Below are 26,969 nucleotides of genomic sequence, written 5' to 3'. Positions count from 1 at the left end.
CTAAAGGACATTAGTGAACCAGATGGGTTTTTTACAACAATCCGATAGTTTCACGGTCATCATTACTGATTCTAGCTTTTTATTCCAGATTTATTTAATTAACTGAATTTAAATTGCCCAGCTGCCGTGGTGGGATTTGAACATTAGTCCAAGCCTCTGGATTACTAGTCCAGTAACATAACCACTGCGCCACCATCCCCGATGAGTTCATTGTTTTCTTTATATATGGGAAGCTAAGTAAAGCGGAGTGGAATAAGGAGCTTTGATTATGATTGGCACTCTATGCTGTGAAATAAAGCAGTTTGATGATTCAGATCTCGCCTCACCAAGTATTTGGTCCATCTGCCTTAGGAGATATCGAAGAAGCATTCATGTGAAAGGCACAACTAGCCAGTACCGATCACAGGGGGACGTTATTGTTACATCCTTGGATTATGCTATCGTACAAGCTGATATCGGGCGGTGAGAGCCGGCTCTCCCAAGGCAGGCTCTCAGACTGTTTACAGGAGTGACTGATGCCACTGAACACAAGGTGGTATCTACGGCACATCTGAACTAACACATCCACTGGTGCATTCTTGCCATATTCTTCAGAAGCCTATCCCCTCTCTCTCTCTCTCTCTTCATCACCCCCTCCCCAGACAGATATAACTTTTTCTTATAAGTGTATTCAAAGCCCTCTGTTCTTGCCTCAAAATTCATTTGATTAGATCAGCTAAAGGAGGAAAAATCATGCAATGACAGTTACTATAAAACGCCAGTGAACAGCTCGTGGGAGGATATTCAGTTTTAAGAACAGTAATGTGTTTTAGTGCATCTTTCCCGAGGAAGTCAGAAACACCTAGTCTCACGACTGTTTAATGAGTCATAAGAACAAGCTGCATTTTGCAAAAATTATTTTTAAAGCATTTTTAAAATTTGTAATATATACACACACACACTTATGTACATACAGATATGTATATATATGCACCATATGTATATCTTTTGCACTGGGAGGCACAACACAGAAGCCAAGTCTCAGAACTTCAGAAACATGTAGTCTGGTTGTATCTAAAATGTACATCAGAAAGAAAAACCTTGTATTTACGTAGCACACCGCTGGTCTCAAAAGTATTTCACAGACAATAAATTACTTTTGAAAGGCAGTCACTTATGTAGGCAAATAAAGCAGCCAAGTTGTGCACAGCAAGGTCCCATAAACATCCAATGAGATAAATGACCAGTTAATTTTTTTGGTGGTGTTGGTTGAGGGATGAAAGTCGGACAGGACAACAGGAGAATCCCCTGCTGTTCTTCAAATAATGTCATGGGATCTTTTTACATCCACCTGACTCAAAAGAGCAGGCAGATGGGATCTCTATACAACATCTCGTGAAAGACAATGCAGCACTTCCTCAGTACTGCACTAAAATGTCAGTCTAGATTATGTACTCGACTCCTGGAATGGGGCTTAAACCCCTAATTTACTGGTTCAGGAGCGAGTGCTACCAACTGAGCCAAGCTGACACTTAAAGGGAACTGAAGAGGGTACTTTTATAGTCATTGTATTTGAATACTCAATATTTAATGAATGCCACCACTGTCCACCATACCTTGTAAGCTGTGTTGTTGAGCACCTTCATAGCAAGGTCGGAGACCTCTGGGAAAGGATCTGCAGCCAGGTGAAGCAGAACACGCCAAATCTGGGTGTAGACACTGTTGAATGAGACACCTTTAAAAAGAAAAGGCAATTCTTTGGCTCAGCAGTGGAAACAAATTCACCATTCATTCACTCATTGATGCATCAGGTAAAAATTAAACTGGAGATATTTAGCACTTCTCACTTTTTCCCCCCCATCTACTGGCAATTATTTTTGTAATGGTTTGGTATCCAGTGCTTGACTTCTCAACTCTTAAATAACCAAGACGTTTATTCTCAAATGTATTGCTCATCAGAATTTCTACAAATTATTTTAAAATGCTGCATACATGAAACGTAGCCAATTTCTCCAGAATCTGAGATGAACTTCACAAGTAAATACATCAGTGAAGTAATTAATGAACCAGAGTGCTACAAAGACCACCAATACTTTTATGCCACACTTTTATGGAACTCATTAGTTGAATGCTTGGAGCCAATTCTCTCCCACCCCAGTAACATAGATTCTGACCCAATACATCACTCACAGCATTAAGAGCACATAATTATACTGATGCTGCAGGATATACATAAATAATTCAGAAGGTAAACAATTGATAATGAAGCTGCAATAATGCTTGTGTAGTAAAGAATTTAGCAACTAAAAGCAAGGTAGAATAGAAAACATTAAAATTACACACCAATAAACAACCGTTTAGGAACCGGTACTAAAATTCAATTGAAAATTAGTTCGTCAACTCTTAAAGACTAAAATTACCAAAATTAATACTTACCTGAGAGACTGCACTATTCATAGGAAAAGTGATTTGGTGCAGCATATTGCTCAGAGATTTTCACTGCCTTTGGGACTTCTTAAGCAAAATTGTAGCACCTGGGCAGCAAATGACACGAAATGTGTTGTGTGCAATAATTTGTGGGATGAAGCCCTTGGGAGTAAAGGGGCAGCGGTTGCATGTATATGAAATTGGCTAAGAAACAGAAAGCAGAGAGTAGTGGTGAATGGCTGTTTTTCAGATCGGAAGGAAGTATAGAGTGTTGTCCCTCAGGGGTCGATAGGAGAGCCACTGCTCTTTTGGATGTATATTAATGACCTGGACATTGGTATAGGGGGCACAATGGGGGTAAACAGTGATGGGGATAATAGCAGTCTTCCAAAGGGCATAGAATAGACAGACTGGTGAAATAGGTAGACATGTGGCAGATGAAATTTAAGCCAGAGAAGTGTGAAGTGATGCAGAGAATGAGGAAAGGGAATATAAACTAAATGGTACAATTTTAATGGGGGCGCAGAAACAGAAACACAAATCTTTAAAGGTAGCAAGACAAGTTGATTGCGCTGTTATAAAAGCATATGGGATCCGTGGTTTTATAAACAGAGGCATGGAGTACAAAGGCAAGGAAGTTATGCTAAACCTTTATAAATCATTCGTTAGACCTCAGCTAGAATAGTGTGTCCAATACTGGGCATCACACTTTAGAAAGATGTCGAGGCCTTGGAGGGGTTGCAGAGGAGATTTACCAGAGTGATACCAGGGAGGAGGAACTTCAGTTATATGGGGAGGCAAGATAAACTGAGATTGTCATTCTTAAGAGCAGAGAAGGCTAAGGGGAGATTTAATAGAGGTGTTCAAAATTCTGAAGCGTTTTGATGGAGTAAATAAGGATAAACTGTTTCCACTAGGTGAGTCGGTAACCAGAGGACAAGATTGAAGATAATTGGCAAAAGAACCAGAGGGAAGATAAGGAGCACCTTTTTTTTTTTTTTTTTACACAGCAAGTTATGATCTGGAATGCACTACCTGAAAGCGTGATGGATACAGATTCAATAAAAGCTTACAAAAGGAAATTGGATATAGACTTGAAAAGGGAAAATGTGCAGGCTATGCGGAGAGAAGGGCTAATTCAAAGAGCCACCACAAGCACGATGGGCCGAATGGCCTCATTCTATGCTGTAAGATTCTATGTTATGCCAAACCAAATCACTGGCGCTTTTTATTAAGGAACCTCAATGTAGCATAAGTGACAGTAAAGTTAGATTCCATAAAATACCTCCAAGCATTTTTATAGTTCAGATAGTTTCATTGCATAGAAGATAGGAGGAGTAGGCCATTCGGCCCCTCGAGCCCGCTCCGCCATTCAATGAGGTCATGGCTGATCATCCAAATTCAGTACCCTGTCCCTGCTTTCTCCCCATATCCCTTGATCCCTTTAGCCTTAAGAAATATATCCAACTCCTTCTTGAATATATTTAATGAATTGGCCTCAACTGCCCTGTGTGGCAGAAAATTCCACAGGTTCACCACTCTCTGGGTGAAGAAATTCCTCCTCATCTCTGTCCTAAATGGCTTACCCCTTATCCTTAGACTGTGACCCCTGGTTCTGGACTCCCCTGCCATCCGGAACATCCTTCCTGCATCTAGTCGGTCTAGTCCTGTTAGAATTTTATAAGTTTCAATGAGATCCCCTCTCATTCTTCTAAACTCTAGCGAATATAATCGACCCAATCGCTCCTCATACGTCATTCCTGCCACCCCAGGTATCAGTCTGGTGAATCTCCGCTGCACTCTCTCCACGGCAAGAACATCCTTCCTCAGATAAGGCGACCAAAACTGCACACAATACTCAAGGTGTGGTCTCACCAAGGCCCTGTACAACTGCAGCAAGACATCCTTGTTACTGTACTGTAATCCTCTCGCTATGAAGGCCAACATACCATTTGCCTTCTTAACCGCCTGTTGCACCTGCATGCTTACCTTCAGTGACTGGTGCACAAGGACACCCAGGTCTCGTTGCACTTCCCCTTTTCCCAATCTATTGCCGTTCAGATAATAATCTGCCTTCCTGTTTTTGCCACCAAAGTGGATAACCTCGCATTTATCCACATTATACTGCATTTGCCATGCATCTGGCCAATCACCCAACCTGTCCAAATCGTACTGGAGTTTCTCCTCACAGCACACACGCCCACCCAGCTTTGCGTCATCTGCAAACTTGGAGATATTCTAGTTCCCTCGTCTAGATCATTTATATACAGTGAATAGCTGGGGTCCTAGCACCGATCCCTGCGGTACCCAACTAGTCACTGCTTGCCACTCGGAAAAAGACCCGTTTATTCCAGCTCTTTGCTTCCTGTCTGCCAACCAGTTCTCTACCCAAGACAGTACCATACCCCCAATCCCATGTGCTTTAACTTTACATGCTAATCTCTTATGCGGGACCTTATCGAAAGACTTCTGAAAGTCCAAACACACCACATCCACTGGTTCTCCCTTATCTATTCTACCAGTTACATCCTCAAAAAATTCCAGTAGATTAGTCAAGCATGATTTACCTTTTGTAAATCCATGTTGACTTTGTCCGATCCTGTCACAGTTTTCCAAGTGCTCTGCTATTACAGCTTTTATAATGGACTCTAGCATTTTCCCCACTACTGATGTCAGGCTTACCGGTCTATAATTCCCCGTTTTTCTCTCTACCACCCTTTTTAAATAGTGGGGTTACATTAGCTATCCTCCAATCCATGGGAACTGTTCCAGAGTCCATAGAATTTTGGAAGATGACCAGCAATGCATCTACTATTTCTAGGGGCACTTCCTTAAGTACCCTAGGATGTAGATTATCAGGCCCTGGGGATTTATCGGCCTTCAATCCCGTCAATTTCCCTAACACCATTTCCCTACAAGTACTGATTTCATTCAATTCCTCCCTCTCATTAGACCCTATGTTCCCTGACATCTCTGGGAGATTATGTGTGTCCTTTGTGAAGACAGAACCAAAGTATGTATTTAATTGGTCAGCCATTTCTTTGTTCCCCATTATAAATTCCCGATTCTGACTGCAAGGGACCTACACTTGACTTCACCAATCTTTTTCTCTTCACATATCTATAGAAGCTTTTACAGTCAGTTTTTATGTTCCCTGAAAGCTTACTCTCATATTCTATTTTCCCCCACTTGATTAATCCCTTTGTCCTCCTTTGCTGAATCCTAAACTGCTCCCAATCCTCAGGTTTGCTGCTTTTTCTGGCCAAATTATATGTCCTCTCCTTGGATCTTATGCTAACCCTAATTTCCCTTGTTAGCCACAGATGACTCACCTTCTTTGTTTTATTTTTATGCCAAACAGGGATGAACAAATTTAGTTCATCCATGCGATCTTTAAATGTTTGCCATTGCCTATCCACCGTCCAGGATGATTTGGACAGGTTGGGTGATTGGGCAGAAGCATGGCCGATGCAATATAACGTGAATAAATGTGAGGTTATCCACTTTGGTGGCAAAAACAGGAAGGCAGATTATCTGAATGGCAATAGATTGGGAGAAGGGGAAGTGCAACGAGACCTGGGTGTCCTTGTGCACCAGTCGCTGAAGGTAAGCATGCAGGTGCAGCAGGTGGTCAAGAAGGCAAATGGTATGTTGGCCTTCGTAGCGAGAGGGTTTGAGTACAGGAACAAGGATGTCTTGCTGCAGTTGTACAGGGCCTTGGTGAGACCACATCTTGAGTATTGTGTGCAGTTTTGGTCGCCTTATCTGAGGAAGGATGTTCTTGCCATGGAAGGAGTTCAGCGAAGATTCACCAGGCTGATACCTGGGATGGCAGGAATGACGTATGAGGAGAGATTGGGTCGATTGGGCTTATGCTCGCTGGAGTTTAGAAGAATGAGAGGGGATCTCATTGAAACTTATAAAATTCTGACAGGACTGGACAAACTAGATGCAGGAAGGGTGTTCCCGATGGTCGGGGAATCCAGAACCAGGGGTCACAGTCTAAGGATAACGGGTAAGCCATTTAGGACAGAGATGAGGAGGAATTTCTTCACCCAGAGAGTGGTGAACCTGTGGAATTCTCTACCACAGAAGGCAGTAGAGGCCAATTCATTAAATATATTCAAGAAGGAGTTGGATATAATTCTTAGGGCTAAAGGGATCAAGGGGTATGGGGAGAAAGCAGGGACAGGGTACTGAATTTGGATGATCAGCCATGATCGCATTGAATGGCAGAGCAGGCTCGAGGGGCCGAATGGCCTACTCCTGCTCCTATCTTCTATGTTTCTATGTCAACCCTTTAAGTAACGTTCCCCAATCCATCCTAGCCAACTCGTGCCTCATACCATCGTAGTTTCCTTTATTTAAATTCAGGACCCTAGTCTGAGTCAACTACTTCACTCTCCATCTTAATGAAGAATTCGATCTTATTATGATCGCTCCTACCCAAGGGGCCTCGCACAACAAGATTGCTAATTAGTCCTTTCTCATTGCATAATACCCAGTCTAAGATGGCCTGATCTCTAGTTGGTTCCTCGACATATTGGTCCAGGAAACCATCCCGTATACACTCCAGGAATTCCTCCTCCACAGTATTGTTACTAATTTAGTTAGCCCAATCTATATGTAGATTAAAGTCACCCATGATAACTGCTGTGCCCTTATTGCACGCATCTCTAATTTCCCATTTAATGCCATCCCCAACCTCAGCATTACTGTTTGGGGGGCTGTATACAATTGTCACTAGCGTTTTCTGCCCCTTGGTATTTCTCCGCTCTACTCATACAGATTCCACATCATCAGAGCTAATATCCTTCCTTACTATTGTGTTAATCTCCTCTTTAACCAGCAATGCTACCCCACCTCCTTTTCCTTTTTGCCCGTCTTTCCTGAATATTGAATTCCCAGCCTTGGTCACCCTGGAGCCATGTCTCCGTAATCCCAATTATATCATATCCGTTTACATCTATTTGCGCAGCTAATTCATCCACCTTATTACGAATACTCCTCGCATTAAGACACAAAGCCTTCAGGCTTGTTTTTTTTTTTAGCACTCTTAGACCTTTTAGAATTCTTATTTACTGTGGCCCTGTTTGATTTACACCCTTGATTTCTCTGCCTTCCACTTTTGCTTTTCTCCTTCCTGTCTTTTGCTTCTATCCTTGCTTCCCTTTCTGCTGTCTCCTTGCACAGGTTCCCAACCCCCTGCCATTTTAGTTTAAACCCTCCTCAACAGCACTAGCAAACACTCCCGCTAGGACATCAGTTCCGGTCCCGCCCAGGTGCAAACCGTCCAGTTTGTACTGGTCCCACCTCCCCCCTGAACCGGTTCCAATGTCCCAGGAATTTGAATCCCTCCCCCTTGCAGCATTCCTCTAGCCACGTATTCATCTGAAATATCCTTCTATTTCTACTCTGACTAGCACGTGGCACTGGTAGCAATCCTGAGACTACTACCTTTGAGGTCCTATTTTTTAATTTACCTCCTAACTCCCTATTACAAAGTATAACGTGAATGTAAATGCTTACATCCAAATAATACAAGAGAAAGGCAGGACATCATGGAGACAGCAAGGTGCGAATTTACATAGTCTAGAGAGCAGGTTAAATCATGGATCAAGCCTGCTCTATGCCCATTTCCAGGAAGATCGACCACACTCAGTCTAAGGAGCAAATCAGACCCACAGTAGTGTGGTTGATTCTTAACTGCCCTCTGAAATGGCCGAGCAAGCCACTCAGCTGTACCAAACCCCCACGACAAAGTCAGCACTGTGGGAGTACCTTCACCACATGGACTGCAGCGGTTCAAGGCGGCAGCTCACCACCACCTTCTCAAGGGCAATTAGGGATGGGCAATAAATGCTGGCCTGGCCAGCAATGCCCACATCCCACGAACTAATAAATTTAAAAAAAAGTCTAAGGAGCAAATCAATGAACAATCAAGAAGTTGAGCTCAGTAAACCCAGGAAATCAAACTAAACAACAACGCAGTGGATAGGTGATTGTGTTGAATGCCACCATTGCCAGAATTTTCTGTGCAAAAGGTTTAGGGGAAGGGGAAATCCAGAGATTTTGCAATGAATCAAAAAAAATGTATTAGCAGGTATAATCAAATTTATAAGCCTGTGGATGTGAGAATGTCAGAGTATTGGGAAGACAGCCAAGTTAGTGTCCTTTTTAACTATAAGACAAAACATAAATTACATTTTCTTCAGAAAAGATACAATTTTGAGGAATAACCAATATGTTTAGATAGTTGTGTATGTTGGATAAAGACAAATTCTGAGTTCTGGTTAGTCACTATTTATAATCACAGGGACAAAATAAATGTGTGTGTGCAACTTTAGCACATCTTTAAAATTGATTAAAGAGTAATACTTTATGGACTTGGCACTGTAATTCATCTTTAATAAGAATCTGCAAAGCCTTTGCCCATTATCTGTTGGGAGAGTGCTTACCAATGCTCCGCCATCAACAAAAGCTTCTGAAGATAATATGCGGGCTGTTGAAAAGTGACATTTTGTAATCTGAAAATATTGAGTGTTTGATCAGAGCGTTGAGGACAAGGCAATCTTCTGCATGAAATTACAACTTCTGAGAAGCGATTAAAAGTTAGAGATATGAAGTTGAAACTACTTGAGAACACTTAGCTGGAATAAATCTAGCTGCTGGCAGAATCGGTTAGTACAGTATACCAACTAAAGCCTGCCTCAGGTGTAATTTGGAACAATTATTGTAGGCTAATGTATGAATCACAAGCGAGAAGAAACCCTTAGGAGCTTAGTGAGCCTTGGATGTGTCTCCAGCATTATAAGGCACTTGAGATAATGGCCCGTAATTTCCGATAGGAGGCTTCCTGTGTGCGGATGCCTATCGGGAAAAAAATCCACAAACTTACCAGAGGGCTCTCGAGGTCCGGACACTTCCGCTCCTGGGCCTCTCCAGTCGAAATGCGCAGGGCCCATGTATCCCAGGGGCGCATGCGGTTCGCAAGCGTCCCTGGGATCACGTGGGCCAGGCGAGCCAATGAAAGAAGGGAATCCCCCCTTCATACTTTTGACAAACAGAACTGTCAAAAGTATGAATGGGGAATCACTGAAAAAAGACACTAAAACATTAATTACGTTTTTTTTGTTTTTTTTTTTAAATCAAGTTTTAAAAATGAGTTAAAATTACATTGGGCCGTATTTTCCGATCGGAGGCTACCCGCGTGCGGAGGCCTCCGATCTGGAAAAAAATCCAAGCACTTACCTGACTGCTCCCGAGGTGCGTATAGTTCCGATGCTGGGCCTCTCCAACTCCAAGTGTGCAGGGCTCACGTATCCCAGAGGCGCATGTGGTGCGCAAACGTCTCTGGGATCACGTGGGCCATGGGGAGCCAGCCAATCAAAGAAGGGAATCTCCCTTCATACACTTGACAGATAGACCTGTCAAATATATGAATGGAGATCACCCCAAAAACACTGTAAAACTTTAAATAAATTTTTAAAAACACCTTTTTAAAATTAGTTGAAATTAAAATAAACTAAATATTATGAACAAAAATTTTATTTTTTGCAAAAAATTAAGGTTTTTTACGGGGCTAAAAATAACTACCTTTTTAAAAAGTATTTTAAAATTATAAATGAGTGAATTTTTTTTTTAATTTAAAACTTTTTTTAAACTCTTATGCTGGTAAAAGCAGGCCTTACGCTTGCTTTTACCAGGCATAAGATTTCTAAGGGTTTTCTGCGGGCGGAAGTTCTGCAGAAAGCGGAACTCCCCACCCGCAGAGGCCCTTCTCCAGGGCAGGCGGAGGATCGGTCAAGAGCATTCTTGACAGATCGGAAATGCTGGTTTTCAGCGCAGGGCGCTTCGCATGCCTGAAACCGGCATTTCCGATGTCCCTACTCGTACACACCCATAGAGATCCGAAAATACGGGCCATCATAACTTTTACAGATAGGACAATACGCTTCATAAAACTAGATAAGGAAGGGAGAAGGGAGAGAGAGTAGAGTGAGTGGCGAAAATCACAGCAGAACATATCCAGGTCCAACCAGGCACAACTCAGAGATAGAGTGATCAGCAAGAAATAATTCACAATAGTGTGGCCAACACCCTCAATGGGTGGACAAACTCACCCATTCCTTCAGGATTCAATTATCTGTGTAACCTGACATAAGATCACATTATTCCAAAAGAATTGCCAAATTTCCATACCAGATTCTTGAGGGGAAAAAAAGGTGTACGGGAACAGTTTGAACTAAGCACACTTAAAGGGGCATATGATCAGGGTTCAATTTATCTATTCCTTTAAGCATTTTAATTACTAGAAAAATCTCTCTCCTGTGTCTTCCCTTGTTCACTGTAAACAATCCCAGATTCTTCAGCCTCTCCTTTTAGCTCCCGTGTTTTAAAGCAAGTACTGTACCAGTTTGGTCACTCTTTTTTGCACTGCCTCTAAAACCTGGATATCCTTGTTGCAAGTACAATGACCAGAATTATACACAGTACTTCGGATGTAATCGTTTAAAGTGCACAGCAAGTGACTCCCTTCGCTGCAAAAAAAATTGTGCTTTATGTGAGACAGCCGACATCTGACCTGATCCTGACCTAGCATCTACACATGCTCAACTTTTCTGGAAGTGGTCAGATAACTATGAGTGAAATTCATAGCTTATTTTATTCCCTCCTCAGCCCAGGGACAGAGACCAATTGCTGTGGCCGCAGTTGTTTTGGCTGAGGCCGCAGAGACTAGGGCTGATCTTAATGGCTCGGAACAACATGCATTAATTGACCTTTGCCAATAACGCTGAGTTGTATAAGGTTCGTAAGAGTGGCCTGGGTTGACTGAACATAACTTTTAATGCTTCCAATGGAGAAGCATTGCATCTGGATATCATTGCGAATCTACCAAGAGTTCAGAGTTGTAACTCTCTGAAAACTGACTCGAAAGCTCTCCAAGCCTTCAACGCATGCTACAAATGTCACATTCGGTGCACTTGCTGGTTCAAATTCATCTGGAATGCACACAACAGCTCAAAAACAAAGCAATCTTGTATCGCTTTAGAACAAAAATCTTGCTTTTTTCCATCATGTGGCTTGTGTACCCATAGCTGTAAAAAGCCAATCCTGCCATGCCAGGATTGGTCAAGTTGAAAGAGAGTTTGACCTGACGGTGCGTGACTTTCTATCGGTGGTCACTGCAGAGACACTGAAGAGCGCAATGGACCATACCCGTCTCTGGCTTTAATTTGGAACCTGCAACTTCTGAGATAACGTCTAACCTGCAGAACGCACTAATTTTTGGCATATTGCAAGGTGGCTGGGGAATCAATAAGCAGTTACACAACTGTTACCATTGCAATGTCACAGAAATCAATTAGAACAGAGTAATGCAGTTCACAGCAGAATTTCTGAAATACCAACCCATGTCCAACTACCTGTCAATCAATCATATATACGTTATCATTAATATATCAACTTTCTTCAGTCGGTGGGAAAAGCAATTAGATTCATCATTGTACTGAGTAGGGAGAAAGCAGCTTACTGCCCTGCATATGAATATTTAGCAAAAACATCTTATTTATAGGAAGACTGGCTTGTTAAATGTGAAAGATTGTCAAAATGACGAATTAAACAGTTTTTAAGAAGATTTCCCATGGAGTACCAATTGAATATTTAGAAGACTTACATAATGTAAAAATGAAGTATTTCTGTTCAATAATGTAATGTTTACATAATAGAGACAAAGGACATTCGGGTTTTTTTTAATGTTATGCCCTTGTAAACTTTACGTTCTTATGTCAGAGAATGTCGGTTTTCACAGAACCTTGCATCTCCAACATAACATAAACTTGCATCTATGATGTCCCACACCTATTTTTCATTTCTAAGGGCGCTGCACATAGTTCAACTCACCCGGATGTAATGAAAGCTCTCCTTCACAAATGAAAAAAGGTACCTTATGGAGTATACTAACAAATAGAGGATCAGTGCTGAATTCCAGGTATAATTTGGGAGTGTGGGCAGTCATCTATTGCTTGCCAAAATCACCAGACATTCTTTTTGAACAGAGAGTGAGCACTTGCAGGCTTTCCCACAGTGGACACGGTCACAGGAAAGCCCGATACTGCCCTCACCAATGTCCACAAACACAAACTTCTGAGCAGGGATCAGGGTAGTGATCAGAAATGGGTCCCTTGCCGATTTTCTCCCTTCACAATGCTTGGAAGTATAGTGAACAGTGAGGAGGAGAGTGATAGACTTCAAGAGGACAGACAGGCTGGTAGAATGGGTGGACATGTGGCAGATGAAATTTAACGCAGAAAAGTGTGAAGTGATACATTTTGGTAGAAAGAACGAGGAGAGGAAATACAAACTAAAGGGTACAATCCTAAAGGGGGTGCATGAACAGACAGATCTGGGGGTATACGTGCAGAAATCGTTGAAGGTGGCAGGACAGGTTGAGAAAGCAGTTAACAAAGCTTACGGGATCCTGGGCTTCATGAATAGAGGTATAGAGTACAAAAGTGGAAATTATGATGAACCTGCATAAAACATTGGTTCAGCCGCAACTGGAGTAGTGTGTTCAATTCTGGGCACCGCACTTTAGGAAGGATGTGAAGGCCTTAGAGAGGGTGCAGAAAAGATTTACAAGAATGATTCCAGGGATGAGGGACTTCAGTTACGTGGATAGACTGGAGAAGCTGGGGTTGTTCTCCTTAGAGCAGAGAAGATTGAGAGGAGATTTGATAGAGGTGTTCAAAATCATGAGGGGTCTGGACAGAGTAGATAGAGGGAAACTATTCCCATTGGCAGAAGGGCCGAGAACCAAAGGACACAGATTTAAGGTGATTGGCAAAAGAACCAAAGGCGACATGAGGAAAAACTTTTTTACGCAGCGAGTCGTTAAGATCTCGAATGTACTGCCTGAAAGGGTGGTGGGGGCAGATTCAATCACGGCTTTCAAAAGGGAATTGGATAAATATCTGAAGGAAAGAAATTTGCGGGCTATGGGGAAAGGGCAGGGGAGTAGGACTAGCTGAAGTGCTCTTGCAGAGAGCTGGCACGAGCTCAACGGGCCGAATGGCCGCCTTCCGTGCTGTAACCATTCTATGGCTCGGGCTGCTGAGGCAAACGGCATCACCTGAACTGTTGTCCCAGCTGAGATTAGGTAACTCAGTGAGGACCAAGTCCATGTGGCTTAGTACCACAACTTTCTCTGCATTTACCGAGTTAGGGGAACACTGAGGTTTTCTACCAATAGTTCATTCACTTAGAACTGACCATCAAGTATCTTGTAACTGAAATTCTCATCCATATGTGAAAGTACATGTCTGAGGTCAACAGCTTTTTCCCAATATTATGGCTAAATGAACACAATTGCCCAACTTCTTGTGAATAAAACTCTTCCAACTGCTTAGGTTCAGGATGGGTCAGCAAACCTCCATCTTCTTGAGGAAACTAAAGTAACAAAACCGGTTTCCTTGGCCTCAGTAAAGCTTTCAGATAGCTTGAGATAGAAACAGCCTCTTTACCTCTAAAGTGTAGATATTCTTGAAAAGAGTATGCGGAGTTCTGTAAGAATAAGAGAATCACCTTTTCATACAACCGCCTCCATATTGGAGAGGGAGGAGGAGAAGGGAGGGAAGGAGGAGCAAGAATGAATAAATTCAGACCAAGAACAAAGGCTCATGGAGTCACAGCAATACTGAAACTGTCGAGTTGTTGCACCAGAGTCATTATATACACAAATGGAAATTTCCGTGGCTCTCCATGAGTAAGGCCTAACACATTGTTAATTCTTCTCTTCAAGTGCAGAGGATCCTCTTCAATAATCCAACTGGGTATCAAAGTACACAGTTGCTTTTTACCAAGGCTAGTGTTGAAGTACAGAGGTCGGCAGTGTCAGTAGGAATAGACATCCATTGGCACGAGGCTACTTTCAAGTGAAGCCGACTGCAGACAGTTCTGTTTTGCAGTGCTTGACATCAAAACTTAGAGACTTCAAAGTAGTTTATTTTCCATGCCAAGTTCTTGGGTCACTTCAACATCAATGAATGGCAGTAGCCAGATTCAGAAGTTGCATATCTTGCCACTTGGCCTTTCCAGAGACAGACATCCAGGAACATCAATTTTGCAGTCTTTCCACATTGTATAGCTTCCAAGCGATCGAAGAGAGCTCACTGCTAACAAATGAAATACTAAAAAGCTCTGACTCCTGCAAGCTCCTTCAGCTCTTGCCAGGAATCTGTATTACACCTTCCATTGAAATATCGTCAGAACTGACTACTGCCTGGTTAAAAACCTTATTTTCAATGCGGGACCAGGCAATTTGTCAGGTTAATTCTTTGGCAATGGACACTTTACCAGTACAGTGTGGTGGTTAACAAGCTCTCTGAAGCCATGACGGGCTGTGAGGTATTGAGCAAGTCTTTGACTGCAACAGGTTAGTAGTGCTTTCACTGCATCTTCCACCATTGGTCTTAAACAGAACCTTATCACATTAACAAGTCTTAAATATCAGTTGCAGTATCAGATGAGGTGTTTTCTCTGAAAACCCTTCTCAAGACTTCAACTCGGTAACTAGTTATTGGGGGTCTCGAATCCCACATTGCTAGTGCAACCCGTCTGGCCCTTAAAGAGGCAGAAGAAAGACAGAGAGAATCAGACACACTAGGACATCAGAGATAGAGGATACCGGCAGGGAATATGGATGGCCTTCCAACACTTCCAGTTGATATTCTGCCCCATCAACTGAAAATAGACCCAGTATCTGTGGTGAAAGCCCACCAAAATTTGTCACTAAACCAATACGACTGATTGTCAAAGGAGGACAGAATGGCAAATTCCCCTGCAAGATAACAGGCAGGCCGCATCCTCAAGTAACTCAAGCAAAACAGAACTGGTGTGAAAAAACTACTAAAACCTCTCCGCACTTAATAATTTAAAAAGACAAAAAGGTTACCTAGCAACTGACATAGCTAATTATGAGACTAGAACCAAATTAAAAGCAACAACATAACTGTTTCCAGCAGCAGAAGGGTCAGTAACCCCACTATCAACATCCTGGGGGTTACCATTGATCAGAAACTGAACTGGACCAGCCATATAAATACTGTGGCTACAAGAGCAGGCCAGAGGCTGGGAATTCTGCGGCGAGTGTCTCACCTCCTGACTTCCCAAAGCCTTTCCAGCATCTACAAGGCACAAGTCAGGAGTGTGATGGAATACTCTCCACTTGCCTGGATGAGTGCAGCTCCAACAATACTCAAGAAGCTCGACACCATTCAGGATAAAGCAGCCCGCTTGATTGGCACTCCATCCACCACCTTCAACATTCACTCCCTCCACCACCGGCGCACTGTGGCTGCAGTGTGTACCATCTACAAGATGCACTGCAGCAACTCGCCAAAACTCCTTCAACAGCACCTTCCAATCCCGCAACCTCTACCACTTAGAAGGACAAGGGCAGCAGACGCATGGGAACATCACCACCTACAAGTTCCCCTCCAAGCCACACACCATCCTGACTTGGACCTGTATCGCCATTCCTTCACTGTCGCTGGGCCAAAATCCTGGAACTCCCTTCCTAACAGCATTGTGGGTGTACCTACACCATATGGACTGCAGCAGTTCAAGAAGGCGGCTCACCACCATCTTCTCAAGAGCAATTAGGGATGGGCACTAAATGCAGGCCTCGCCAGCCAGCGACGCCCACATCCCATCAATGAAAAAAAAAGAGGGCACAGATGTAAGGTGATGGACAAAAGAACCAGAGATGACATGAGGTGGACCTTTTTTTTTACGCAGCGAGTTGTTGTGATCTGGAATGCACTGCCTGAGAGTGATGGTAGCAGATTCAATAGTAACTTTCAAAAGAGAATTGGATAAATACTTGATGGGAAAAGATTTACAGGGCTATGGGGAAAGAGCGGAGGAGTGGGATTAATTGGAGAGCTCTATCAAAGAGCCGGCGCAGGCACAATGGGCCAAATGGCCTCCTTCTGTGCTGTATGATTCTATGATTTGGACTCATGTGAAATAACCAAAGAACTGCTGCTGAGGAGAGAAAAGATCCCTGTGCACTATTTGAAGAGCAGGGAGGTTTCCAGGTGCCCTGATCAATGTTGTCAGCTGTAGTTTGGTGGTAGCACTCTCGTCGTCTCGAGTCAGAAGGACATGGGTTCAAGCCCGACTCGAGTACAAAATCTAAGCTGACATTGCAGTGCACCATTTCACCACTTTGCAATAAATATTTGAATCCAAGTCCAGCGCGGACTCGATGGGCCGAATGGCCTCCTCCTGTGCCGATGTGACTCTCTGACTTATGACTATGACTCATTAATGTAAATTAGAAACAACACCAAGTCCTGGGTCACTCCACTCAGTGCTTCCTTTCCATTCCCACCCACCTCCTCTAATGAGTACTCATTGCTTGCTATCCTTCAGCCAATTGCTTGCCCATTCCCAGGGTTTTCCCTGAATCCCTATAGCTTTGAGTTTAGCTAATAGCCTTTCACCAAATGCTTTTTTGAAAGTCTAGGTAAACCATGTCTTAGGGATTGCCACAGTCCACTTGCGCTGTCATTTTCTCAAAGAAGTCGAGGAGGCTAGTCAGACAGGAGCTTCTTCTTCCAATGTTCATGCTGACTGCTTATTTAATAGGTTATTGTTGTACAATCCTTAAGTTTACTCCTAACTACGGTGACATCGGGGAAACATAGAAAAAAGTCAAAGCTAAAGGCACGATATTTGAATGCGCAAAGCATTCGCAACAGGTGGCATAGTGGTTAGCACTGTTGCCTCACAGCACCAGAGACCCGGGTTCGAATCCGGCCTCGGGCGACTGTCTGTGTGGAGTTTGCACATTCTCCCCGTGTTTGCGTGGGTTTTCTCCGGGTGCTCCAGTTTCCTCCCACAGTCCAAAGAGGTGCGGGTTAGGTTGATTGGCTATGATAAATTGACCCTTAGTGTTAGGGGGATTAAATACGTGGGGTTACAGGGATAGGGTGGGATATGTGTTGGTGTAGGGGTTACGGGGTTCGGGTGGGATATGTGTCGGTGCAGGCTCGATGGGCCGAAATGGCCTCTATCTGCACTGTGGGGTTTCTGTGATTCTGTGAAAATAGATGAATTAATAGAAAGTGACCAAGTTTGGGAACTAAATATTCCAGGATACTTAACTTTTAGAAGAAATAGGCAAAATGGAAATGGAGGAGGGGTAGCCCTGATAATAAATGATGGGATAAAGACAGTAGAGAGAAAGGATCTTCGCTCTGAAAATCAAGAAGTAGAATCAGTTTGGGTGGAGCTAAGAAACAGCAAGAGGCAGAAAACATTGGTGGAAGTTGTTTACAGACCCCCAAACAGTAGTTGTAATGTAGGCCAGAGTATAAATCAGGAAATTAGAGGCGCATGTAACAAGGGTAATACAGTACTCATGGGGGGCTTTAATCTACATATAGACTGGGCAAACCAAATTTGCAGCAATAGTGTGGAGGATGAATTCATGGAATGTATGCAAGATAGTTATCAAGATCAGCATGTTGAGGAGCCAACTATGGAACAGACTATTTTAGACCTAGCATTTTGCAATGAGAAAGGGTTAATTAATAACCTTGTAGTAAATGGGCCTTTAGGGAAGAGTGACTATGATATGATAGAATTTTATATTGAGTTTGAAAGTGATTTAGTTAAGTCCGAAACTAGGGTCTTAAATCTAAACAATGCAAACTACGTAGGTATGAGGGGCAAGTTGGCTAATGTAGATTGGGAAACTACATTGAAAGAAATGACAGTAGACAAGCATTTTAAAAATTAATACATAATTTACAACAAATATACATTCCTTTAAGATAAAAAACCCCACAGTGAAAGTGGTCCAACCGTGGCTAACAAGAGAAGTTAACGACAGTATTAGATCAAAGGAAGAAGCTTATAATGTTGCCAAAAAGAGTAGTAAGCCTGAGGATTGGGAGGATTTTAGAATTCAGCAATGGAGGACCAAGAAATTGATAAGGAAAGAGAAAAAAGAATGAGTAAATTAGCACGAGACATAAAAACAGATTGTAAACATTTCGATAGGTATGTAAATAGGAAGAGATTAGTGAAAGTAAACATGGGCCCATTAGAGGCAGAGACAGGAGAAATTATAATGGGCAATAAGGAAATGGCAGAGGAATTAAATAAATACTTTGTATCTGTCTTCACAGTAGAGAAAACACAGTACAGAAATAATGGAGAACCAAGGGTCTAGAGAGAATGAGGAACTTAAAGAAATCAGTACAGGTAGACTACCCTTTATCCGGACTTCCGAAAACCGAAACCCTCTAAAAACCGAAGGTTTTTTCGGTCAGCGTAAGTCGTGCGCACGACATGACCAGAGTGGCGCACGACTTACAGGCCTAGCCGGATAAGGGATAGTGTAGCATTTTTACGCACTTCTGAAAACCGAAATCTTTATCCGCACATCCGAAACCAGAAAACCTCTGAAAGCCGAAAGTGGAGCAAAGCATGACTTCTGAAAACCGAAATGCGCACGACCACGACCCCCGCCCCGACCCCCCGGCCGAACCCGACCCCCACGCCGTACCCCACCCCCGCCGAACCCCACCCAATTTCGGGTAAGAGATAGTGTACCATCCTTTATCCACACATCCGAAACCAGAAAACCTCTGAAAGCCGAAAGTGGCGCATAGCATGACCCAACGCTGCCGATGCTTGACCCACGCGGGTGTTATGCTGCTCTGTGTGATATTTGCTGCTCTCTTAGATATTTGCTGCTATTTGCTGCTCTCTTAGATATTTGCTGGCTTTTAACAATTTGTGAAAATGCTAAAAAGAGCTGCAGATACCCCAATGGGTAACAGTGAGAAGCAGAGAAGGAAGCATTGCTCATTATCGATATCGCAGAAAGTGGAGTTATTGCAGAAGCTTGATCGTGGTGTGTCTGTGCGACATCTTACTGAAGAATATGGTGTGGGAAGTACCACCGTATATGACTTAAAGAAACAGAAAGACAAGTTGTTGAAATTTTACACTGACAGTGATGACCATAAACTAATGAAAATTAGGAAAACATTGCATAGGGCAAAAAATGAAGATCTTGACCGTGTGCTGATTGAGTGGATTCGACAACGCAGAGGTGAACGTGTGCCACTGACTGGTTTGATGGTCATGAAGCAAGCTAGAATATACCATGAAGAACTGAACATTGAAGTTGAGTGTGAATATTCAGAAGGTTGGCTGCATAAATTTAAGAAGCGTCATGGTATAAGACATCTGAAAATCTGTGGTGAAAAAGCTTCTGCTGATCATGAAGCAGCTGAAAATTACATAGATGAGTTTGCAAAAATAATATCGGATGAAAACCTCGGTCCTGAACAAATTTACAATGCTGATGAAACAGCTCTGTTCTGGCGCTACGTTCCTAGAAAAACATTAGCAACGGCTGATGAGAGTGCACCAGCAGGTTTTAAGGATGCTAAGGACAGGTTGACTGTTCTTGGGTGTGCCAATGCTGCAGGCACACACAAGTTAAAGTTGGTAGTGATTGGAAAAAGCCAACATCCGAGATGTTTGAAAGGTGTATGCAATTTACCTGTGCATTATTATGCGAGCAGGAAAGCATGGGTAACCAGAGGAATATTTTCTCACTGGTTCAATAACCACTTCGTACCAGCGACACGAGCTCATTGCAGGCAAGTTGGACTGGAAGAAAACTGCAAAATTTTATTGTTCCTGGACAACTGCTCCGCACATCCCCCTCCTGAACTTCTTGTGAAAAGTTATGTTTTCGGCATTAACTTTCCCCCTAATGTGACATCTTTAATACAGCCTTGTGACCAAGGAATTTTACGCTCCATGAAGAGCAAGTATAAAGACGTTTTTTTGAACTCTATGCTTGATGCAATCAACAGAGGTGAAGGAATCCAAAGCTTCCTGAAAGAATTCAATGTTAAGGATGCCATTTATGCAGTTGCTAATGCTTGGAACGATGTTGACAAACCAACATTAAAAAATGCTTGGCACAGACTTTGGCCTTCAACGATGTTTCATGAAGGTGGACCTGCAGATGACGAGTTTGAAGGATTTCCTGTCAGTCAGGAGAAGATGATGATATCAAACCTCCTCACTTACGCCAAAGGTTTATCATCCGAAAGTGTAAATACGTTAGAGGAAGCTGACATCGAAGAAGTGCTGAACATTGACAATGATGCACCTGTTGTGAATTCGTTGAGTGATGGGGAAATTGCTGAAATGGTGTTAAATAAAGACAAGCATGAGGACAGTAGTGATGATGATGATGACATTGTGAACACAGGTGAAAAAATCCCCATAGACGATATGGTGACAATGTGTGATCAGTTAATTGCTGGCCTTGAAAAACGTGCATTTATCAGTGAGCAAGAGATTATGCAAGTTTACTCAATTAAAGAGAGACTGCTTAGACAGAAACCAATGTTAATGAGACAGATGACACTGGAAGAAGTCTTTAAAAAGGCCGTCTGTCGTAGTCATGCTTCATCACTTGAGAATCCTGTTCCTGGCCCATCTCCAGATGTCCAACTCCAACCTGATGACAATGATGCCAACACTGATGTACCCTCTTCTCCAAGATCCTCAAGCCAGATGTAATGTACCTTTATTGCATGTTTATGTACAGGTATTTAGCTTAGTTTGTACCTGTACATGTTTGAAGTTTTACTGAATGTTTTCCTTACAAATAAACTGTACTACAGTATTTATCCCTGTAACTACAGTATTTATAGTCGTTATTTTCGGATAAGGGATAGTGTATCCTTTATCCGCACTCCCGAAAACCGAATTACCTCTGAAAACCGAAGTGTTTTCGCGCACCTTCCGAAAACCGAAATTTTCCTAAAACCGAAACACGGCTGGTCCCGAGGTTTTCGGATAAAGGATAGTCTACCTGTATAAGTAAAGACATAGTACTGGAGAAATTAATGGGACTAAGTGGCGACAAATCCCCTGGACCCGACGACCTGCATCCTAGAGTTTTAAAAGAGGTAGCTGCAGAGATAGTGGATGCACTGGTATTAGTCAGACTTCCATAGATTCTAGAACAGTCCCCAAAGATTGGAAGGTAGCAAACGTAAACTCGCTATTTAAGAAAAGAGGAAGAGAAAAAATGGGGAACTATAGGCCAGTTAGTCTGACATCAGTTGCAGGCAAAATGCTAGAATCTATTATTTGGGACGTGGTAACAGGACACTTAGAAAATCATAATATGATTATGTAGAGTCAACATGGTTTTATGAAAGGGAGATCATGTTTGACAAATCTGTTAAGAGTTTTTCAAAGATGTAACTACTGTAATAGGATGGACAAGGGGGGACCAGTGGATGTAGTGTATCTGGATTTTCAAAAAGCATTTGATAAGGTGCCACACAAGAGGTTATTACACAAAATTAGGACTCATGATATTGGGGATAATATATTAGTATGGATTGAGGATTGGCTAATGGACAGAAAACAGAGAGTAGGAATAAACGGGGCTTTTTCATGTTGGCAGGCTGTAATTAGCGGGGTACCGCAAGGATCAGTGCTTGGGCCTCAGCTATTTACAATCTATATTAATGACTTAGATGAAGGGACTGAGTGTAACGTATCCAAGTTTGTTGTCGATACAAAGTTAGGTGGGAAAATAAGCTGTGAGGAGAACGCAAAGAGGCTGCAGAGAGATATAGACAAGTTGACTAGTGGGCAAGAACATGGCAAATGGAATACAATGTGGGGAAGTGTGAAGTTATCCACTTTGGTAGGAAAAACAAAAAAGCAGAATATTTTTTGAATGGTGAGAGACTGGGAAATGTTTGCACTCAGAGGGACTTGGGTGTCCTTGTACATGAATCACAGAAAGTTAACATGCAGGTATAGCAAGCAATTAGGAAAGCAAATGGTATATTAGCTTTTGTTACAAAGGAATTAGAGTATAAGAGTAAAGAAGTCGAACTACAATTATACAGGGCACTGGTGAGGCCACACCTAGAGTACTGTATACAGTTCTGGTCTCCTTACCTAAGGAAAGACATACTTGTCTTAGAGGGAGTGCAGCGAAGGTTCACTAGACTGGTTCCTGGGATGAGGAGATTTCCCTATGAGGAGAGACTGAGTAGACTAGGCCTATATTCCTCAGAGTTTATAAGAATGAGGTGTGATCTAATTGAAACATAAAATTCTTAAGGGGCTTGACAGGGTTAATGCTGGGAAAATGTTTCCCCTGGCTGAGGAATCTAGAACACGAGGTCACAGTCACAGTCTCAGAATAAGGGGTCAGCCATTTAGGACTGAGATGAGGAGAAATTTCTTCACTCAAAGAGTTGTGAATCTTTGGAATTCTCTACCCCAGAGAGCTGTGGCTGCTCAGTCGTTGAGTATGTTCAAGACAGAGGTCGATTAATATTTTGGAAACGAAGGGAATTACGGGATATGGGGATAGCGTGGGAAGGTGGAGTTTAGGTAAAAGATCAGCCATGATCTTGATGAATGGTGGAGCAGACACGATGGGCCAAATGGCCTACTCTAGCTCCTATTTCTTATGTTCCTATATCACAAGGACTGCTGTGTGAATAACTGATCTGTCATTGCCTGTACTGTCTCCTGCTTTGAATATGGGTGTCACATTAGCCTGTTTCCAACCTGGTATCGCCCCACTGTCCAATAAGCCCTAAATAAGAACAAACATACAGCGCCCATCACAATGTTTCGAACGCTTCACGGGCAGTTAAGTACTTTTTAAGTGCAGTTACCGTTGTAACGTTGGGAAATGAGACAGCCAATTTGCATACAGCAATTAATGAGATAAGTGATCAGATAATCTGTTTTTTAATTATGTTAATTGAGGGATAAATGTTGAAGAGGACAGCAGGAGAACTCCCCTGCTCATCTTTGCATCGTGCCATGGGATCTTTTACGACCACGTGAGAGGGTAGATGGGGCCTTGGTTTAGCGTCTTTTTCGAAAGATGGCATCTGACAATGCAGCACTGAAATGCTCAAATCTCTTGAACTTGAACCCACAACCGTCTGACTCAGAGGCAAGAGTGTTACCAGTGAGTCATGGCTAACACAATGATCGTCAGCGCCTCACAAATCACCTCCCCAGTCTCTCAGCATTCTTGGATAAAATGTCATTTATCCCAGGGGATTTATTAGTTTTGAGCCCTTTTAGCCTGTCTGGGACTTTCAAAGTCAGTGCCTTTAATTGGATTTTCTTTGTTTGCTGAGGGCATGTTACTCATGCCTTCCCTTGTGAACACTTGGGGGAATTAATCATTCAGAATATTGACTATTTTGGGTTCAATCTCAATTTTAGGCCTGTTTGTAGCTTCTATAGCTTTTGCCACTTCTGATTTGTCTTAACTAATTTAGTACAGAAGGGATTTTTTACTGCTTTTCCCCTAGTTCCTCTTATTCCCTCTGATCACCCTTTTAAGGTGCAGGACGCTGAGCTTCTCAACGGTTTTATGTGGTTCTCGAACCTGGGACAGAACCCTGATGCAATTTGGCCATTTTCCTTATCCTGATCCCTCCCAGTGGGCTGAGGAGGGCTTGGGCATCCTGCCCGTTGAGAAATAATCTTCACTTTCCTGAAACTGGTTTCCTTTGTGTACATTTCAAAGGAAGTTCATCTGATTAACTTTTAGGGGGAAAAAACCCAAATAATTGGAATAATTGACTATTACATAGACTAGCAAAAAGACAAAATATTGAGTCAACCAGAATAATCTTGGATTGTCTCAGCAATAACTTGATATCGTCATCAGCTTTTAAAAAAAAAAGATGCAGAGAATCATAAATATTCACATCCTTCTGTTATTCCTGGTGGTTGTTTCAAAAATATTTTCAATAAACACGAGAACTGATGCCATCAGAGAACAGGCTTGGAAAAGTTACCAAACTCGACAGTATGGAATTAAAATCAAACAGACAGTAACTAAAAATAGGTCAGCTTTTTGTTTTAATAAAGCTTCCTCATACTCTTCCACGCTTGTTCTCCTGATTACCATCACATTCTGCTGAAATCAAAATAGAGATGTCAATAAATAGCAATTCCTTGTAAGTTTGATTTAAAAAAACTGATATTAATGGTGTGATTCACTTTACACAGTTATACCAATAGTAAATATATTTATAATTCCATAAAGAAAAAGGCAAAAATTAAACAATCCTTCACAGATATTGCACACTCCACTTCTGAGATGGTGGAGGGGAAGAGAGAAAATAAAATCCACTTGCTCAAAATGACTTTATACACAACAGTTTGCAGACTTTAGTTAAAATTAGTTCCTTGACTTATGCACTTCCTGATCTGGTGGCTGCGCTTTTAAAACTCTTAAGTTCTCTTAGTACTTGACCTACAACAACTTGAATTCCGCTAGTGTAACCGCCCCTTCAGTATTACAACAGGAGGCAAAAGAGGCGACAAACTGAATGTAAACGAAGCTGCGATCATGCCAAAGGCAGCGCACACCTACACGATAATTAATTTTGTCTCCTGTCCGCCAGTGGCAGGAGAAATGCAAAGCAGCTTGCTGTCTTTTTTATCCGCTGACAGTCTGAAGTTTTGAAGCACGTGGTCATCAAACAGGTTTTCTATCATTGCCCTATCTGGACTACCCACCCACCCCAACAATTGGGGAAGGACTGGCCTCTGTGAAATCGCTGCGGTGTATATGACTTTAAAACAACTGCAAACACACAGGTTTTAAACAAAAAGCAGACTGGCTGCTGCAGCATCTGCCCCACAATATCAATGCTGTTTCTACAGCAGCGGGAGAGGCAGCTGGTTCGCCAGTATAAACACAGCATAAGATTAACTGTTAGGTGCCGGCTTGGCCCAGTGGTAGCACTCTTGCCGATGAGTCAGAAAGCTGAGAGTTCAAATCCCACCCCAGAGACCGATGGAGTGCTGCACTGTCAGAGGTGCCATCTATCAGATGAGACGGTAAACAGAGATCCTGCCCGCCCTCTCGGGTGGAGATATAATATCCCATGGTACTATTCCATTGAAGAGCAGTGGAGATGATCTCAGTGCCCTGGCCAACATTTATTTCTCAACCAGCACCCCTAAAACAGATTATTTGGTTATTATCTCAGTGCTGTTTGTGGGAGCTTGCTGTGCGCAGATTGGCTGTCGTGTTTTCTATATTGCAACAGTGACTACACATCAAAAGTGCTTCATTGATTTCAAAGCGCTTTGGGATGTCCTGAGGTTGTGAAAGGCACTATATAAATGCAATTTCTTTCTTTAAAATAACATTTATAGTGCCTAGTTAGTGCACTGTTTAATGTGCTGACAATCCTTTCACAAGAGAAATAATGTAGAAATCATTTTCATTAGTGCTCTGTTCTTTTGAGAGTGCATTCACACATATTCAATAATTTAATAAATATAGTTTATAAAATTATAGTTTAATTGCAGATAAGTTCTGTGACAATGCTTCTACTGTCAATCTACCCTCAAGCACCAAAGGAGAAATGGTCGGGGTCTCAGCCTTCTAGTAAACACGGTTGCATACAAGAAAACATTTCAGTAAAACTTAAAACAACTTCTTGCGAACAAGCATGGGTGTGGGTGTTGATTTATAATACATGATGATTTCCTGCAGTGATGCTCATGGCAATTAGGAAGTTATACTGTGCTCTCCTCTGCAATGCACAAAATATTAGTTCCACTTATTCATGCTGATTAAGTTTCATGACGTTTTTAAAATCTCAGTTTTGTAGAAATAGAATAATATTTTCAAGTTGAATTCTATGATTATGAGCGCATTTCTGTGGAAAGTGTAAATTGGTGCATTGATTGTGTGTTCAACCATGCAGTTAATTTATCTCTTACCTTTTTTAAAACACAGGATACAGAAGATAGTCGAGTAGATGTTCTTGGATGCAGGCAGAAGATTGATTACAGGTACTGTCAGTATTAGGGAGTGGGGGTGGGCAGTGTAGTGAGATAGTGTTAGGAGAGGTTGTCACTGGGAAAGGAGTGTTAGGGTGCAGTAGGAGTGCAATGGGTGCAAGCATCGACATGGAAGATCACTGACCGAGTAACTGAAGGACGGTTCTGAGCTGTGGCAGTGGTGAAATTGAGGCTCCAGGTTATGGCAGTGCTGTGTGCACAGGAGGAGTGGGACAAGGGATGTAAGGTGTGGTGATAGTGGGCAGGTGGTCTTGGGAGTTTGGAGCCCTGGGATGGTGATGACAGCATCTGGAACCACTGCATAGAAACATAGAAGATAGGAGCAGGAGTAGGCCATTCGGCCCCTCGAGCCTGCTCCGCCATTCAATGAGATCATGGCTGATCATCCAAATTCAGTACCCTGTCCCTGCCTTCTCCCCATATCCCTTGATCCCTTTAGCCTTAAGAAATATATCCAACTCCTTCTTGAATATATTTAACGAACTGGCCTCCACCGCCCTCTGTGGCAGAGAATTCCACAGGTTCACCACTCTCTGGGTGAAGAAATTCCTCCTCATCTCAGTCCTAAATGGCTTACCCCTTATCCTTAGACTATGACCCCTGGTTCTGGACTCCCCGGCCATCAAAAACAT

General features: G+C 42.5%; 1 protein-coding gene across 3 annotated transcripts in view; it reads right to left on the bottom strand.

Moving 5' to 3' along the window:
• The window catches only part of rptor (regulatory associated protein of MTOR, complex 1), a 432,389-nt gene that overhangs the window by 127,179 nt on the left and 278,241 nt on the right, over positions 1-26,969 (bottom strand). For all 3 annotated transcript variants that reach the window (XM_085963808.1, XM_085963809.1, XM_085963810.1), the window contains one exon: positions 1,596-1,714. In XM_085963808.1, the coding sequence (XP_085819934.1) occupies positions 1,596-1,714 (119 nt within the window). The remainder of the gene's footprint in view (positions 1-1,595; positions 1,715-26,969) is intronic.

The sequence above is a fragment of the Somniosus microcephalus genome, chromosome 21 (assembly GCF_052327205.1).
Source record: "Somniosus microcephalus isolate GS21.2 chromosome 21, FLI_Smic_1.0, whole genome shotgun sequence".
Classification (NCBI taxonomy): Eukaryota; Metazoa; Chordata; class Chondrichthyes; order Squaliformes; family Somniosidae; genus Somniosus; species Somniosus microcephalus.
The sequence above is the reverse complement of the archived record's forward strand: the minus strand, read 5'-3'. Positions and strand labels throughout refer to the sequence as shown.